This window comes from Pelmatolapia mariae, linkage group LG6, assembly GCF_036321145.2.
Source record: "Pelmatolapia mariae isolate MD_Pm_ZW linkage group LG6, Pm_UMD_F_2, whole genome shotgun sequence".
Taxonomy (NCBI): Eukaryota; Metazoa; Chordata; class Actinopteri; order Cichliformes; family Cichlidae; genus Pelmatolapia; species Pelmatolapia mariae.
This window is the reverse complement of record NC_086232.1, coordinates 44,750,630-44,769,102: the sequence shown is the minus strand read 5'-3', so window position 1 is coordinate 44,769,102 and position 18,473 is coordinate 44,750,630. Positions and strand designations below refer to the sequence as shown.

Sequence of the window (18,473 nt, the reverse complement as noted above, 5' to 3'; positions counted from 1 at the left end):
ATGATCATTAACACTCAGCAACACCTTCTCTGTTTGAGAATATAACACAGAGCATACAAACACAGTCTGCCAATGACACTGATTAACACTAAGCCTAACCCTTCCTGTTTCTGCTATGAGTTCTACGTCAGGATTGAGGGGAAACTGCCCGAACACAGCACCCAAGTCAAACCACCTGAGGATCAAGCACAAGATCCCTACAGTGATGGTAACTTGGTGTTCTTCTACACACTACCAGCTACGACTACAGACTAAATTACATTGAAATTGCTGATTACTTAATTGTGTTCCAGAGGACAAGAGTGACAAGGACGGGGCTCACATCATCTCTCGTGAGGCACTGAAGCGTCAATCTCAGCTAATCGTCGACTCCAACTCAAAAAGAAAGGCCCAGAAGAAGAGGAAGGGCAAGTTTTAATCCGACCGCATCTCCAAACTCTCCCAAAATAAAGCAGTGACGTGTAAAACGGGATGATTTTGAGCCGAGTGAACAGACTGTGATTTGCCATTGCTATCAAGTTTCTCCTCTTAGCTGCTGCTACAAGGATATGTAGTAAACAACAAATGAAGAGTTAAGTTTGAACAGTCTTACATGACTGTCATGAATTGATACCTTATGTCTGTACTTGTTGTGTAAGTAGGTTTCATTTGGCGACAGTCAGCTGTCGACACTTTACTCCACATCATTTTTGGTTGTTTTACTCCTATTTCACTCTCTGCCTGTCTCCACAGAATATACACTATACAGGAAAGAGGAGGCTCTAAATGGGTCTTGCAGACTCAAATGTATGCATCCACTATACAGGCAATTTTGTTGAGCACTACATGCATGCTATGTGGTCTTGTGTGCCTGTCCAGAGGTTTTGGCAGAGGATTTTTTTTTTTTTTTTTTTTTTGCCTGTCCCGTTCGGATCTTTAGCCATCAGAATTGTTGTCTGAAGGCCAAGAAAGATGCCAAGCGGATTAACTTTACCAAGTGGATCATCATGGCCTTGCCATATTGGTCCATTTGATTGACCTTTATTATAATTATGTATTTATTTTATTTTATTTTTGGTTGTTACAGACGGGATAGACTGGCGGGTAGGACAGGAAGAAAGAAAGAATGAAAGAAAGAGGGAGAGAAGGAAAAACAGAGGGGAGAAGAGATAGTGAGAAAGGGGGGAAGAACAAAAAAATTCCCCCTTCCAGGGGGCGCCCTTCCGCCAGTAGGGGCCCAGCTGGGTCACAGGCGCCAGGCTCCGCCAAGCAGCCACCAGGAGTGAGCCGGTACATACATGAGTGCCCAGCCCCAGACACCAAGAACCACCAGCGTCTGAGGGCATCAGCCACCAGCATGGAGAGTGGTGAGGGGAGATAGGCCTCCATACCTCGGAGAGCCTGAGATGTTCCCAGAGAGGTGGAGTCTAAGACCCAACCTGACATATAGACACAGATGAACAGGCACACACAGACACAAACGTGCATTCCCACCCCCATATGCAGATAAACAAATACTCAGCACTCACCCAAGGTAAAGACAGACACAAATAGACACTGTACACACAATCACACACCCCAAACATACTCTATACCCCAAGTCCAGGTACCGTCACCCCTAACGGGGCAAACCCCAGGTCCAGGTACCGTCGCCCCTGCGGTTTGCACAGGAGATGTAACCCTTTTCCATGGGGTGGAGGCAAGCAGACCGCCCCCGTATCTGCAGTAGCAGGGAGGCCCCGCATCCCAGACTCCAATCGGACAGCCAACACCTCCTCCCAGCCCCGACGGTTAACAGAGAACAGGGGTGAGTGAAGACCCCAAACCTCCCTCCGCCCGCTCATATGTAGTGTTGCTGCGTGCTGTTCTAAAGTGCGTTTAAAAAACAGGAGGGCATGGTGCTTCCTGCCAGAGAGCAGCACGGCTCCTCCCAAAAACCCTCAGTATGCCTCAGTATGCCTTTAAAATTGAGGGTTGGCACTGGCGCCGGGAGGTGGGTTTGAATACACAGACCATCCTCTGGACGCTGTATAACGTGCCCACCCCCAAGGCCCTATATGTATGTGTTATGAGAGTGTGAGTAATGTCTAGGTTGTGGAATAAAATTGAGGCACAGGTGGCCAGAAGGGGACAGAGGGGGAGTGCCTCCCAGCCCCTCACAACCCTGGGCAGCCCCACCCGACCCCACCACAGAGAAAACTGCACCCACCCCATCATCAAATCATCTCCCAGACTACACAAGACAATAGACACCCAGGTTGAGTTCATTCTCCACCTCTCCTATATCTCTCCCCCACCTGCAGAGTGAACTCCTGGAGAGAGGAGACCTCCTGCAAAGATGTAACAGCCTAAGCTGTAGCTGATGAAGCCGATCAAAGGAGCCCAGAGGGATTGATCAAATGTGATGGCAGAGGCTGTATCAAGACTAATGTGATCTATTAGGTGGTTTTTATATTGGTTAGAATTAAGATTATTTTTATTTTTCCAGTTAATGAGGACCATTTTCTTGGCAATGCATAGGGCCGTAAAAACAATGTGGGCTGTGTTTATTTCTGTAGTGACCTCATCCAAGTTGCCCAGCAAACACACTAAAGGGGAGGCTGGAATGTTACATTTCAGACACTTTGATAAGTCTTCTCATATCTCGCCCCAAAACTTCTGAACTGGTGGACAGAACCAAAGAGTGTGAATGTAACTGTCCGATGTATTTGCTTGACAGTGTGAGCAGTTGTTAGAAAACAGCCCATATGGAACATCCTATTACCTGTATAGTGCACTCTATGTAATAGTTTGTATTAATCGCAAACTGGGATTTCTGATCCATTGAAAGGTTTGTAAGCATATCTGAGACCAAAAGTTTTGGTCTAAGCTGATCCATAAATCCACTTCCCATTTTGCAATAGGAAGGGATATTGATTCATCTGTTTTAGAAAGTGTTCTGTATATTTTAGACAATAATTTGGGGGGTTTTAGAGTAAAGAATTGTACCACACTTGGTGGTGTTTGTAATTCAACTTGACTGGGCTTAAATTTCTCTTTTACTATGGATTTAATTTTTTGTTATTCTAAAAATCTTTTCTTGTTGATCCCATATTGTGTAACTAGTCTGTCAAATGAAATAAAGTCTGTTCCTTCCAATATATGTTCCAAGTATTTAATTCCTTTATAACTCCAATCTGGCAAGTTGATCATTTTATTGTTTTGTAATATGTCCGGATTGTTCCAGATAGGTGTACGTTTGCATGGGATTAATGAAGACTCTGTTATTTTTAGAAACTCACACCATGCTGTCAGAGAAGAGCTGATGCTGATGCTTTTAAAGCATTCATGTCGTTGAATGTTTGAGCTGATAAATGGTAGATCTGAAATTTCTAGATTATTACATAGTGCCTGTTCAACATCTATCCAGGGTTCATCTAAGAAGGTGTGTTTCAACCATCTAGAGATGAACTGAAGCCTATTGGCTAAAAAGTAGTGATTAAAGTTAGGCAGATCTAATCCTCCTTTATCCTTGGTCCTTTGTAATGTTTTTAAGCTGATACGTGGGGGTTTATCTTTCCAAAGGAATTTAGAAATATACGAGTCTAGAGATCTGAACCAATCTTGTGATGGCTTACTTGGGATCATTGAAAATAAATAGTTTATCTTTGGTAAGACCATCATTTTTATAGCGGCAACCCTTCCCATGAGTGATATGGATAGAGATTTCCATCTAGCCAGATCGCCGCCTACTTTCTTTAAAAGTGGGATATGGTTTAATTTAGTTAAATCTGCAAGCTTAGGAGAGATATTGATACATAAATATTTAATATTTCCAGATTGCAGTCGGGTAGGTGAAGAATTATGGAAGGAGCAATTAATCGGAAGGACTGTAGATTTTGACCAGTTAATTGAGTAATCTGATATTCTTGCAAAAGAGTTTATCAATGCAATTACCCCAGAGAGATTGGTTTGTGAATTTAAAAAAAAAAATAGTAAAAAAGTAACACATCATCCGCATAAAGGCTGATTTTATGTTCTACATTCTTGCATTTTATGCCCTTAATTACTGTATTCTGCCTAATTGCTGCTGTGAAGGGGAGAGTGGGCATCCCTGCCTGGTGCCCCTCAAGAGACAGAAGCTGGGGGATATTTGGTCATTTGTTTTGACACAAGCTGTTGGGGAATTGTATAATATTTTTTAACCAGTTAATGAAAGAGGTTCCAAAACCAAATTTGTGTAAAGTTGCAAATAAAAATTTCCAGTTAACTCCGTCAAACACTTTTTCTGCATCTAGAGATAATATTATGGTTTCCATGTTTTTACTGTATGAGTAGTCTATCAAATTAAGTAATCTACGTGTATTTGTTGATGAGTGCCTACCTTTTATGAAACCAGTTTGGTCAGGATGAATTAAAAGGGGGGTTATTTTCTCTAATCTCTTTGAGAGACCTTTGCAGATTATTTTAAGGTCTACATGTCATGGGTTGCTTAGAGGATCCACTCGCAGGACTCCTGAGTAGCGTTTTAACAGAGACGATTTTATTTACAGATCTTCACCAAGTGTATTTACAGACAGTGCGGGGATAGTGCTATATACAAGACGTGAGGGGCAGGATTCCAGGGCTCCAGGGAAAACGGGGGAATCACACACGCGCTCAGTTCAACCTCTCTCTCTCCGCTAGCGACCAGTCACTCCTTCCACACTCCACACGGGGAAACACGGGGACGGGTCCGGGGAATTAGAGTCTTCACAACAATCCAACGTTGAACAGCTGACCTCCTCCCTCTAAAGTACCAGCTGATCCCAATCCAGGAAGGCATGGACTGAGGACGTGAACCCACCATGAGTTCCACCCCGGCAAAACAGGGGAGAGAGGGAGAGAGGGGGAGATAGAGGGAGAGAGGAGGGGAGAGAGAAGAAAAGGAGAGCTAGGAGTGGGGAGATTCTGCAGGTCGTGACACTACATTTATAAGGGATATTGGACGATAGCTTGAGGGAAACCCAGGGTCTTTGACTGGTTTTAGTAAGAGACTAATATTTGCAGAATTCATATTTGGTGGTAGTCTACCATTTTCCTTGATTTCCTGCAACATTCTGTGAAAAACTGGTGCCAGAGTCATTCAGAATTCTTTGTAAAATTCTGCTGGAAAGCCGTCTGGACCTGGAGCCTTATTGTTGGGCATACTTGTCAGGGCCTCCTGTCTTTGTACTAAGAATTGAGTCATTTTTTATTAATAATTTCATTTAATTCTAGTTTTGTTTTGCGTATTTTGTTCAATATTTCTTGATCTTGGCGGGACACATAGGCTTTTTCTAAGGATTTGATTCGGCAGAGGATATTTGTATAGTTTAGTTGCTGCATCCCAACCTCACCCAAGCTGTGCATCATAGGTGACATAAATAAATAAGGTATGGAGACAAATGCATCACATATAGTGCTTACTGCCATGTGCCTCGCTAAGAAACAGATCTTCATGAATTGGAAATCAAAAAATAGCTTGTGTATTACTCAATATAGAAATGTTCTTCTAGATCACATTAGTTTGGAGAAAATCTCTGACTCCTCAACAAACCATTTGGATGAATTTACTTCTCTCTGGTCCCCACTGATCAATTCCATTACCTACCTCTTCCCCTTGCCCACAACTGGTCATGGCAGATGGCCGCCCCTCTCTGAGCTTGGTCCAGCTGAAGGTTTCTTTCTGCTGAAAAGGAGGTTTTCCTTCCCACAGTAGCCAAAGCGCTCGCTCATAGGCTTCAAATCTGTTGTTTTTTTTCTTTGTTTTCTTTATATTATCATATGGAATTTACCTTAAAACATAAAGCGCATTGAGGCAACTTTTATTGTGATTTGGCGCCTTATAAATAAAACTGAACTGAGTTCTCTTCCCTACCTCTTCCTCTTCCGGGATGTGGGCACTTGTTTGTTCTGGGACACATGGCTGGATGCTGGCGTGGATGCCGAGATGTGTGGCCTTAGGTTTTGTGTACTCCTGGGGGCTGTGGATGGCCCAGACCTCCTGGATCAATCTCTGTCGCCCTAAGGAGAAACACTGTTATCTGTTTTTTCAACATAAGTGCGTTCTGTCTAACATTCGCAAACATTCATAGACGCATCAGAGAGCAACTTAGTATCTTGCCCAAGGATATCTGGCAGCAGTCAGGGATCAAACCACCAACCTTCCAATAAGTAGATGACCTGCTCCACCATATGAAGGAAGGCATAGATTTTGGACTTTGAACTGTATTTTGATACATTTTACAGCTTGTACTGCTCATCCTGTTGATCTCCACCTAGAGAAGGTTGAAGGTTTGAAGTAGGTCAAAAGTCCAGAGTATCTCTCTAGCTGGAACAATTAACATTCCTAACGTTCCTTCCAATCAACAATCTGTTGTGTTGGTTTTCATATTGTGAAACAGAAATATCAGATATTGTCCCTCACTGGGAATATTCAAGTCTTCCAGCATGCAGATTCACACAAAAGTAAAGAATATAAAAATAAGAAACTGTACAGTGAGTAAGGGCAATTTACAACATAAGAAAAAATATTGTACATTTATTAAAAATAGCATACTCAGATTCAAAGAAATGTGCAACTGAGTAGAATATTTTTTTTATTTTGTAAACAACAATGTAAACAACTTATTGTGTTTGTTGGGAGCCGTGATAGTTATAAAGTCTGGCAGCTGCTGGAAGGACCTGCGATGATGCTCCTTTGTGCATCCAGTATCTGTCACTGAAGGAGCTCTCTCGTTCTGCAACAGCTGCATGCATGGGGTAGGAGACATTGTCCAAGAGTGATGTTATTTTCAGTTCACTGGTGTCGGTGTGGTGAGTCTGCACATGTGGAAATCCACCACCAGCTCCTTGGTTTTTCCAGCATTGATCAGGAGATGGTTCCACTAGCACCAGTCCTGAATCCACTGTCTGTACAGGTCCTCTTCACCTATGATGAGGCCAACTATGGCAGAGTCATCAGAGAACTTTTGTAGATGGCAGCCCAGGTAGATGATGGAGTCTGCAGTGTAGGGGGCGAACAGAAACAGAGGAGTTCCTTGCGAGGCCCCGATACCAGTCTGTCAGAGACACACATGCTGTTGGTGGCCAGCGCCAATGTCCAGTATCCACTGGGACAGATGGTGAACTGATTCGGTACCTGACTCAACGGTTTATAAGGAAGTGAATCATTGGCGGGATTTGTGGAGTGTTTTGATGGTGAGAGATAGCGACCCACTGATCATTCTACTGAGAGATAGAGCCAACGAGGAAGAGAGGAGGTTCTGTCATGTGGGAGTATTTACAGTTGATTTTGGTCAATGGGGAGGGTTTACCAGCTTACTTTTCTTGTTGTTTGCTTTTGTTTTGGTTTTGTTTATTTTATCTGAAAATGTGAAAAACTTAAAATGTCTTAACAAAACATCTGCTTTTCATAATAAACATATCATTAAATAATTGTATTTTTAAAATAATCTTAAAATGTTATTCTACAAAATGTGCAGCAATTTAGCTGAGAGTCTGTGGGACCAAGGAAGACCGTACACCTGCATCTCTACCAGTTTCTGTGCACTCCAGCCTCTTCTGTTCCATGTGAGAGGATTTTCTCTGAGGCAGGAAAAATTATCTCCAAGAAAACACTCGGCCATCACACAGTGGAACAAATTATCTTCTTAAATAAAAACCAAACAGGATAACCTTAAATGCATAATGTTTTTAATTTACAAGTTCACAATCAATTCTATCCCCAGGTCACAAATATGCACAAGAACATTGGCCTAATATAATATTATTTATAAACATACCTGTCCTGCTGTCCTACATGTTCAAAGCAACACACGGGTGGCCCAGTATCAGACAGAATTGTGAACTCCACTCGGTGGAGTGGGCAGTCATAACGAAGCAGTTCACTTTCATTTGTAGTTTCAAGCTGCTCTTAATATATTTTTGGCCACCAGATGTCACCAGAGATGACGGTGTTGAAAAGCTTTGAGTAATGAACCCTTTCTTAACACAAGCTTCAATGCTTCAGAAAGCTTCGTTTGGCTATCACTAAGGTTTACCATTAAGGAAAACTTGGGCAAATGTTTGTGCAAAGTGTAGAGGTGAAGGTGGTGCAAAGAAGTGACTGTTGAGATGTGATTGCTCACCTGTCTTTTCTTTGTCCTCTCCAGGGTGTTTGGGCAAATGTTTCCCCAGGGGTCCAGACCCCATTTAAAGGATCCGGGAAAGTCCATGGGTTAAGGGAGTGTAGGGAGTCTCTGGGCCTGGGTTTTTGGTGTTTTTATAATAATTGTTAAGGTGTAAGGGTAACGTGTCAAATATTTATTCATATGAAAATTGTAAAAATATATCTATATATTTATTTAATGAAATGCTAGACTGTAGAATGTGGTGGAAGGTTAGAATTTGAAAACTGACCTGACAGTAAAATAATGGTTTAGTCCTTAACAACTGAGAGTATTTAGTGCTGCCAGTTGTCATTAGATGAGGGTGATTATTTGTGCTGTGAGAAGGCTTGACATGCCAGTAACTGTCATGGCTTTAGAACTATATGGGCAAATAAATGCCTTTTGCTTCCACCGTACTGTTCCCTCGTCTTCCTCACTATAAATCCAGCCGCAAAAGGACACCTTGTTACAATGATCAACTCGGTCACCTATAACATCTCTAAGTTTCTGGCTTCAATTCTCAGCCCGCTGGTAGGCAGCTGTGAACACCACATCCAGAACACGTTGGATTTCGTATGACGTTACATCTCTCTTTACTTGCATCCCAGTAACTGAAGTGTTGGAGGTAGTTCGTAAGAGATTATAGGATGACCTCAACCTCAGCAACAGGACCACTCTCAGCATCGACCAAGACCGGTCTCGAGAAATCCAACTCTTCTTAGACTGTGAGATTTCCATCAGTAATGGGGAACATCTAAAAGCTGATGTGTACCATAAACCTACGCATACGGATCAGTATCTAAGGTTTGACTCTCATCATCCACTGGAGCACAAACTGGGTGTCATCAGGACGCTACAACACAGAGCGAACACCATCCCCACTGACACAGCGGCCAGGGAGGCAGAAGAACATCAAGAAGGCCCTGAGTAAATGTGGTTATCCCAGCTGGACTTTTGTCAAAGCTGGAAAGGCTCCTAAAGAAAGCTCCAGCCGATCCAGGAGAGAAGGACAACCGCTGACTAAGTGAAAACCTGTAGTGATGCCGTATGTTCACTTCAATTCAAGTCAATTCAGTTTTATTTATACAGCACCAAATCACAACAACAGTCGCCTCAAGGCACTTTATATTGTAAGGTAGACCCTACAATAATACATTGAGTATGTGTCAGGAGAATGGGAGCAGCTGATATACCTTTATTAGTCCCACAAGGGGAAATTTCAAATGCGGTGTTTAGACGCATTTTTTCTAAACACCGGGTCTCTGTGGCTTTTAAACCCCAAAACACGCTGCACCAAAAACTGGTCCACCCCAAGGATCTGGTCCCCTGACACAAACAGAGTAACATAGTGTACGCTGTTAAGTGCAGGAGGATTGCCAGGATTTATACATCGGGGAAACCAAGGAGGCCATTTACGTGAAAAGGCAAAGACTATCTCTGAATCGAGGAGGGGGTCTAAGATTGGGGAATCCTGCAGTCAGCTGAGACTGAAGAAGTTACCTGGATGAGTGACGAAACCTTTCTTCCACTGAAAACGTCCAGATGAACAGAATCAACTTTTGGGGGCCTAATCACCCACATCCCTCTACTTCTTCTGAAGTAGAGGGATGTGGGTGATGGCTGAGGGCTGAGAGGGCTGAGAGGTGTGAAGTCAAGGGAAGAAAAGCAGGCACTGGTCAAAGATAGGTAGTTTGCAGCAGAGATGATATGGCCGGGGGAACTGGTGAGTGTCTGGTCAAACCTGTTGAAGAACTGGTTCAGATCATTCACCCACCCTAAATCTCCTTCAGCGCAGGGTTTGGTTTGTGGCCTTTGTTAGTAAAGATGCTGAACATGTGCCGATTACTGTCACTCTTTTTTTTTTCTTAATGCTGTTAACAAATGCAATACAGATACACTCAAATACTGTTTAAGCTTATGATTAGGATTCCATACATTATATTTCCACCTACCTGCCCTGGTATTGACCTGACCTGAATTGCTCACCAACAACTTAAGTCTCTGAATGCTTTTGTATCTTCCTCTAGACACTGTGAAAGATGTAAGTTGTTTTTCCACTGAAATTACCGATTATGTTTTATAGTTAGTGGATGCAAATAAAGTTCTGACCTTTGAGTTTGGTTGGTGTTTGAAGCAGGTTAGTTTTACTGTTAAATAAATGATTCAATGATACAATGATTCCCTTACCAAAGCAAGATAAATTATATATGTTATATTCAAATTGTGTATAATCCTCTTCTTTCTCCCATTTAAAATAGCAATTTTAACAACACAATCATAACATATACAAAAACGTAATTTGTTCAAATACAGCATGCAGTTTTTAAATGATCATTTAAAGATAAGAATATATCTTGATATTTTTCATGTTATATATATATACTCGAGTTATGTTGGAAAGCAGTGGCCCGGGTTCGAGTCTGAGCTGGAGCCCATTTTCCCTCTCTCCCCACTTTCCTGTCCGTCTTCACTTCACTATCCAATAAAATTCAAAAGTGCAAAATGTTGCAATGGTTGGAGCTGAAACACTTAGTGTGAGTGGCCAATATTGATTTATTTTATTTTATTTTTTGTTAATTTGGGGGGGGGGGGGGGGGGGGGGGGTATTATTATTAAGTTAGCCTTGTTAAATGTGAGAAGAACGGTTCTTTAATCTCTGAAATATTGCAGCATTTCTTGATGAAAGTTGGCACACAGTGCAGAGTAGAGTAGGTAACCCAGAGATGTAATCAGCTGTGAATTTCATCATCAAGGATGGTTTCTGTATACATTTACTTTTGGAACGCTATATTTGATTGAGCATGTTGAATTTGACCAGAAATGTCATTATATTATCTCTCTAGCATTATTCAGTGGGTTTAGATGAAACTCTGCACACATATTGTGTGGGTGTACAGAAAGTGGAATCCATTGAGAATTTCATGTCTGCTGTGACTTTCCTCTAGAAGCTTTCAGATTGAGCAGAATTGTCCTTTAATTTGTCAGCAATCTTGCAGCAATTTGAGACACTGTGTCGACTTTAAAGAGTATTTTTAAAAAAAAATAAATTTAGGGATACCATCATATTTAATTAAATATGTCCAGTAATGTCAGAATTGTCATTTATATTAAAAGTGATTTCCCAAATTAAACCGTGTACTATCAGCAAAATTCAGAAAAAGAATGAGGGCGCCCATCTTGGTGGAAAAGAAAAATGCTTCTGCAGCTTTATTTCTCTTAATTTCCTCAAAATCCTTCCACCCCACCATCAGCAGCACACACACCCTAACCCTGACTGCTCATCACTGCCTTACTTATCTGTCAGGCTCTGGCTTCTCGGCTGGGGTCTGCATACACTCAGCTTTAACATCACTCTTGGTTCTTGGCTAGCTTAATTCGTTCTTGATTCTCTACCCCCTAAATTCAAACTCCACCGTCTCATATTTACTGACTTTTCTTAAAACTGTAGTTAGATAAAAGATGAGTAATTACTGCCAGACCGAGGATGGGATTTTGAGCCAGAGCAGAGGGGGAACATGTCACCGAATGCATGGAGAACAAGGGCAGTTTGCTGCTGCTTTGAGCAGTAGGTGAAGCATAGCTAAACTGAGCAGAAGGTCCAGAGTGAGAAGAACTAATCAGAGCCAATAGAGAGTGAAATCCACTACTTCAAAGTTCTATTACCCTCAAACCACCAGGCTGGTGGAGAACCTGAAAGGACCTTAAAGCCCATGATTCGTAAGTTCATTCACAAGAATGAGTGCAATTGCGTTTACTGGTTAGTTTGTTGTTTGCAGTGCAGAAAGGGAAGCCCAGGCCTTTCTGGGTTTTTCTCCCTTTGAGCTGCTGTTTGACATAAAACCATGGGAGGTTGTTCTACTTGAAGAAACCTCAGAGGAAAGTGTAAACATAAAATTTAATGCATGATGGACCTGGAGCAAAGCTGCACAAACTGGTTGGGTTATCACGGGAAAATTTGCTCCAGGCCCAGGAACGTTGGAAACTCTTGTTGAACAGACGGGTTAGACTCAGGCAGTTTATAACAGCAGATAAATACTCCCATCATCTAGCTCAGAACTACTCGCCAAGTGAAAGAACCCTTTGTGTTCACACAGGGGTCAGAGTTCCCACAGGGGTCAGAGTTCACATAGAGGTTTAGAGTTCACACAGGGGTCAGAACACACCACTGAATTCTTGTGTTCCAGCTTAAGCTACCTTTTCTTTGGACTTCTCTGTGATCGAGCTCTGTTTGGGCCTCTGAATGTGACACATGAGCTTTTCTTGTTCAGTACCTTCCTCGTGTACACATGTGCATTGTGTATACACACAAATACATGTGAAATGTGTTCCTGTTTCCTATGTGGTCACTCACTGACCTCTCACACTCTCTCACACACACACACACACACATGCATGTCACAGTTGTAAATTATATTATAATTTCCAGATGTTTTCTGTTTCTCCCTGAATGAAGCAGACAGAACAGATCACAGTCATGTAACCACCAAACAGTTGTATGGAGACATGTTAGACCACATTAAGATGAAAAAGCATTTCCAACAGTGCCAGACGCAGTGGCGCTGTGAGTGAAGGCTGTCATGTGATATCCTCTCAGTATCTATGCTAAGTTTAGCTAACACTTATGGTGGTTAGTTAGCTGCATCATCAAGTCACTGATATTTAACTCTGGATGACTTTGGCCACACTCCTAACATTAACCCTTTATATACTCACATGTTCTTTGTTTGGTCTTACTGTCCATTCGAACCACACATTCAGTCAGTGCTGTATCTATCTGATACCACAGGTTGACCTCACATGCAGTTTCTGGAATGTGGGAGGACATTCCTGCAGACTGTACATACAACGAACCCAGCTGGGGCTCCAATAAGGGACCTTCCTGCTGGAGGCAAAGAGCAAACCTCTGCACAACCATGCTACCCACATAAAATTATAAAAGACAGTTCCCTCGCCCACCCAGCCATTGTGAGAGGAAAATTAAGCAGAAGCTGGCCAGTGTCTGACCCGACTGGTGTGTTGTTATTTTCCACAGTTTTAGGTTGCACCACCTTTGGATGCTGGGTTTAACAAATGCTGTATTTAAAGATCTTGTATTCCTGAAATAAATGATGAAGTGAAGATGGAAAACCTGTCCAGTCCAGATTTAGAGCTCCAATGAACTCATCAAATAAACCTGATTTAGGACTCATGGTACCTGACCTGGTCCACCAGGCTGCGATGATGGGATGCGGCTGGATTTATCATCCACAGGCTGCCTGGCTGCCCCTTCATGACAGTCATTATGATGAAGCACCTGGAAATGTTCCGAACACACGAGGCAAAGACTCGCAGTTACGTATGAACTGATTTTTTTTTTTTACTGAATTATGAATTCAATTTTGAACTTTCTCAGGTGGAACTCCTACTTTAGTCTTGATTTTCTTTTATGTTATTACATTACTTTTGGAAAGATATAAATTACATAATGAGTGACGGTTGGAGCACTGAAAGCACACATAAGCTAAAAGTGTTTCCTGTCTGAACCAGCTCTATTGCTTCTTCCGTCATATATAAGAGCAGTGCGGCAGTCTCAGTCCATCAGTCTGCATCGCTTTGCTCTTCAGCAGCTTCTCTTCTTCCTTGGCTTCAGTAAGTTGGCTTCTTTTGGTTCTCTCGTGTTTTAACTGCTATGTTTGAACCAACTCAATTAATTTATTTACAGCTCATGTCTTGTTGTGATTTATCTCAACTGTTTTTTTTTTTTTTTTTCATATTTAAAAGTTTCAAAGTAAAATATCTTTTTCCCCCTGAATTATGAATCTGCTTTGGTGTCTGTAATTCTTTCCTGACTTCATTAGAAAATCTTTATGTTTGTTTTTCATAATCTTCTTTCTTCTCTCACAGCGTTTCAATATTTTCTATTTTATCATTATTATTATTTAAAACATTGAATTTCTTCTGAATTTTGCGTTCATGTCAGAATATTTCGGACTTCTCCTTTGTTGCAGCACCTTGGTACAAAAACAGAATATGTCTATTTACAGTATAAATAATCCATACATCTCTGTATAAATGTATTTGAATTTTAATTTGAGTCAAAAGATAAAAACTTTGTGCATTGAAAATATTTGACCATGTTTTATCAACAGACGTCGTCACAGTTTGTTCAGCTGTTTGATGTTTTTGGCAGGAAGCGATTGATGCGTCTCGCTATGACACGTTCAGTGATGTGTCTTCAGCTCCTCTTCCTCTGTGCTTTAATGTGTGCTGCTCTGCCTCCACCAGCTTTCTACACTAGGTAAGCTGTTCACATGAAGACATGTCACAGAGACCATACGAACATCAACTGAAGTAACTGGTCCCAGATCAGAATATATTTTCTAAATCATTTAAGTCCGTATGAGGCACAGTCATCCTCAGCTTGGTTACATCAGAGCGAAGAGGCTCTGATGGACAGTCTGTGTTGATTAAAATAGATGATGATCAGAAGAACCTGAGATCTTTGTCTGCAGGTTCTTGTCTTTTTTTTAGAGAGAGCTCAGGCAGATGGCAGAGACAGGAAACAACGAACATCTGTTCATGATGTGGATGACCTGAAACGCATCTATGATTTAACCCGGTAAACAGAACAAAGGAAGGCATGAGTTCAAACTACTGCGACTATCACACTTTCACTTTTTGTCCCCAGTAACAATGATCTGAGCTCTATACCTCGCCAAAAAAAAAGCTGGACAGTTTCCCTGAGCTTCAAGAGATTCAAGATTCTTTATTCGTCACGTGCATAGTTATACAAGTATAATAGCAGTGAAATGTAACCTGACACGCTCCTCGACTTGTGCAAAAGGGGGAGAGAAGAAGAACATTATATATTATATACATTAGGCGAATGTGCAGTAGTAGCATTGTATGCAGCAAGCAGGTGAATTCTGTACATTAAGTGAATTAAATAAGAATAGACCGTCAACACTGGAAAGAACATCTGAAACAGGTCATAAAGTACACACCGGGCTGAATCATGGGGGCTAATAATAAAGCTGTGGCCTCTTCAGAGTGACGGCTGGAGATCTCACGTCTGATTTGCCCCACGGGCTGATTCCCCCGCCCAGTTTACTGTCACTGCGAGTGTGAACGAGCGCTTTGATCTGCAGTCAGGCTGCTTCACATCAAAAAGAAACCAAAACCGTCTTTTGCTGCCATAGTATTTTAGAAACAGTACTTGTGTACAGTGACTTGTTTTAGTTTTAGAAACAAAAAAAGGGCTTTTTTTTTAATGGGAGGGTAAACATAAAGCAGACGTCTGATATCTGCAAGATTATTTTCAGTATTTGGACTGAATGTCACAGCCAGCAGAAGCTGACTGTGTGTTGAGTGAATAATGGACACAAATGCAGACAAAGGGGAACGTGGAACCTGACCTGAATTAACAAAAGGCGAGCGGTATATCGAGGCTGATAAAAAGGTGCAAACGAGGGGCCAAGAACATGAACCTGAACAGGAACATGTAATAATGAAACTATGACATAACCCTCACATGAACCTGAACAGTTCATGATTTAGGTTCCCATTGAGTCCCTCTCTGTGTGTTTTTGTGCGTGTCTCTTTTCTGCTCGTTCCCCTCATGTTCATTCATTGTCACCTCTGCCATGTTTATCCATGTTCCCTCGCTCCCTCTCTTGATCTGTCTCTCACTCGTGTTCCCTCGCTCCCTCTCTTGATCTGTCTCTCACTCGTGTTCCCTCGCTCCCTCTCTTGATCTGTCTCTCACTCGTGTTCCCTCGCTCCCTCTCTCTCTCTCGTGTTCCCTCGCTCCCTCTCTCTCGTGTTCCCTCGCTCCCTCTCTTGATCTCTGTCTCGCACTCGTGTTCCCTCGCTCCCTCTCTCGTCCTCTCTCTCTCTCTCTCTCTCTTGTGTTCCCTCGCTCCCTCTCTCGTCCTCTCTCTCTCTCGTGTTCCCTCGCTCCCTCTCTCATTCTTTCCCTCTCTCTCTCTCTCTCTCTCTCTCTCTCATGTTCCCTCGCTCCCGCTTTCATCCTCTCTCGTCCTCTCTCTCTCTCGCGCGTTCCCTCGCTCCCCCTCATGTCCTCTCTCTCGTGTTCCCTCACTCCCTCTCTTCTCCTCTCTCTCTCTCTCTCTCTCTCTCGTGTTCCTTTGCTCCCGCTCTCATCCTCTCTCTCTCTCTTCTCTCTCGTTCCCTCGCTCCCCCTCATGTCCTCTCTCTCATGTTCCCTCGCTCCCTCTCTCGTTCTCTCTCTCTCTCGTGTTCCTTCGCTCCCTCTCTCGTCCTCTCTCTCTCTCTTCTCTCTCGTTCCCTCGCTCCCCCTCATGTCCTCTCTCTCATGTTCCCTCGCTCCCTCTCTCGTTCTCTCTCTCTCTCGTGTTCCTTCGCTCCCTCTCTCGTCCTCTCTCTCTCTCTCTCTCTCTCTCGTGTTCCCTCGCTCCCTCTCTCGTCCTCTCTCTCTCTCGTGTTCCCTCGCTCCCTCTCTCATCCTCTCTCTCTCTCGTGTTCCTTCGCTCCCTCTCTCGTCCTCTCTCTCTCTCTCTCTCGTGTTCCCTCGCTCCCTCTCTCGTCCTCTCTCTCTCTCGTGTTCCTTCGCTCCCTCTCTCGTCCTCTCTCTATCTCTCTCTCTCTCGTGTTCCCTCGCTCCCTCTCTCGTCCTCTCTCTCTCTCGTGTTCCTTCGCTCCCCCTCATGTCCTCTCTCTCATGTTCCCTCGCTCCCTCTCTCGTCCTCTCTCTCTCTCTCTCTCTCTCTCTCTCGTGTTCCCTCGCTCCCTCTCTCGTCCTCTCTCTCTCTCGTGTTCCTTCGCTCCCTCTCTCGTCCTCTCTCTCTCTCTCTCGTGTTCCTTCGCTCCCTCTCTTGTCCTCTCTCTCTCTCTCTCTCTCGTGTTCCCTCGCTCCCTCTCTCATCCTCTCTCTCTCTCGTGTTCCTTCGCTCCCTCTCTCGTCCTCTCTCTCTCTCTCGTGTTCCCTCGCTCCCTCTCTCGTCCTCTCTCTCTCTCGTGTTCCTTCGCTCCCTCTCTCGTCCTCTCTCTCTCTCTCTCTCTCTCGTGTTCCCTCGCTCCCTCTCTCGTCCTCTCTCTCTCTCGTGTTCCTTCGCTCCCCCTCATGTCCTCTCTCTCATGTTCCCTCGCTCCCTCTCTCGTCCTCTCTCTCTCTCTCTCTCTCTCTCGTGTTCCCTCGCTCCCTCTCTCGTCCTCTCTCTCTCTCGTGTTCCTTCGCTCCCTCTCTCGTCCTCTCTCTCTCTCTCTCGTGTTCCTTCGCTCCCTCTCTCGTCCTCTCTCTCTCTCTCTCTCGTGTTCCCTCGCTCCCTCTCTCGTCCTCTCTCTCGCTCGTGTTCCCTCGCTCCCTCTCTCATCCTCTCTCTCTCTCTCTCTAGTGTTCCCTCGCTCCCTCTCTCGTCCTCTCTCTCTCTCGTGTTCCTTCGCTCCCTCTCTTGTCCTCTCTCTCTCTCTCTCTCTCGTGTTCCCTCGCTCCCGCTCTCATCCTCTCTCTCTCTCGTGTTCCTTCGCTCCCTCTCTCGTCCTCTCTCTCTCTCTTCTCTCTCGTTCCCTCGCTCCCCCTCATGTCCTCTCTCTCATGTTCCCTCGCTCCCTCTCTCGTCCTCTCTCTCTCTCTCTCGTGTTCCTTCGCTCCCTCTCTTGTCCTCTCTCTCTCTCTCTCTCTCGTGTTCCCTCGCTCCCTCTCTCGTCCTCTCTCTCTCTCGTGTTCCTTCGCTCCCTCTCTCGTCCTCTCTCTCTCTCTCTCTCTCTCGTGTTCCCTCGCTCCCTCTCTCGTCCTCTCTCTCTCTCGTGTTCCTTCGCTCCCCCTCATGTCCTCTCTCTCATGTTCCCTCGCTCCCTCTCTCGTCCTCTCTCTCTCTCTCTCGTGTTCCTTCGCTCCCTCTCTCGTCCTCTCTCTCTCTCTCTCTCTCGTGTTCCCTCGCTCCCTCTCTCGTCCTCTCTCTCTCTCGTGTTCCTTCGCTCCCTCTCTCGTCCTCTCTCTCTCTCTCTCTCTCTCGTGTTCCCTCGCTCCCTCTCTCGTCCTCTCTCTCTCTCGTGTTCCTTCGCTCCCCCTCATGTCCTCTCTCTCATGTTCCCTCGCTCCCTCTCTCGTCCTCTCTCTCTCTCTCTCTCTCTCGTGTTCCCTCGCTCCCTCTCTCGTCCTCTCTCTCTCTCGTGTTCCTTCGCTCCCTCTCTCGTCCTCTCTCTCTCTCTCTCGTGTTCCTTCGCTCCCTCTCTCGTCCTCTCTCTCTCTCTCTCTAGTGTTCCCTCGCTCCCTCTCTCGTCCTCTCTCTCTCTCGTGTTCCTTCGCTCCCTCTCTTGTCCTCTCTCTCTCTCTCTCTCTCGTGTTCCCTCGCTCCCGCTCTCATCCTCTCTCTCTCTCGTGTT

At 44.1% G+C, this 18,473-nt stretch overlaps 2 protein-coding genes across 2 annotated transcripts in view; both read left to right on the top strand.

Annotated features, from left to right (window-relative positions):
* The window catches only part of LOC134629668 (outer dynein arm-docking complex subunit 3-like), a 30,326-nt gene extending 27,219 nt beyond the window's left edge, over positions 1-3,107 (top strand). The window contains exons 12-13 of the mRNA XM_063477194.1: positions 121-208; positions 294-3,107. Of these exons, the coding sequence (XP_063333264.1) occupies positions 121-208; positions 294-418 (213 nt within the window). The 3' untranslated portion in view covers positions 419-3,107. The remainder of the gene's footprint in view (positions 1-120; positions 209-293) is intronic.
* Positions 3,108-13,702: 10,595 nt separating this feature from the next.
* The window catches only part of LOC134628794 (VIP peptides-like), a 36,652-nt gene continuing 31,881 nt past the window's right edge, over positions 13,703-18,473 (top strand). The window contains exons 1-2 of the mRNA XM_063475559.1: positions 13,703-13,757; positions 14,299-14,406. Coding sequence (XP_063331629.1) covers positions 14,309-14,406 — 98 coding nt within the window. The 5' untranslated portion in view covers positions 13,703-13,757; positions 14,299-14,308. The remainder of the gene's footprint in view (positions 13,758-14,298; positions 14,407-18,473) is intronic.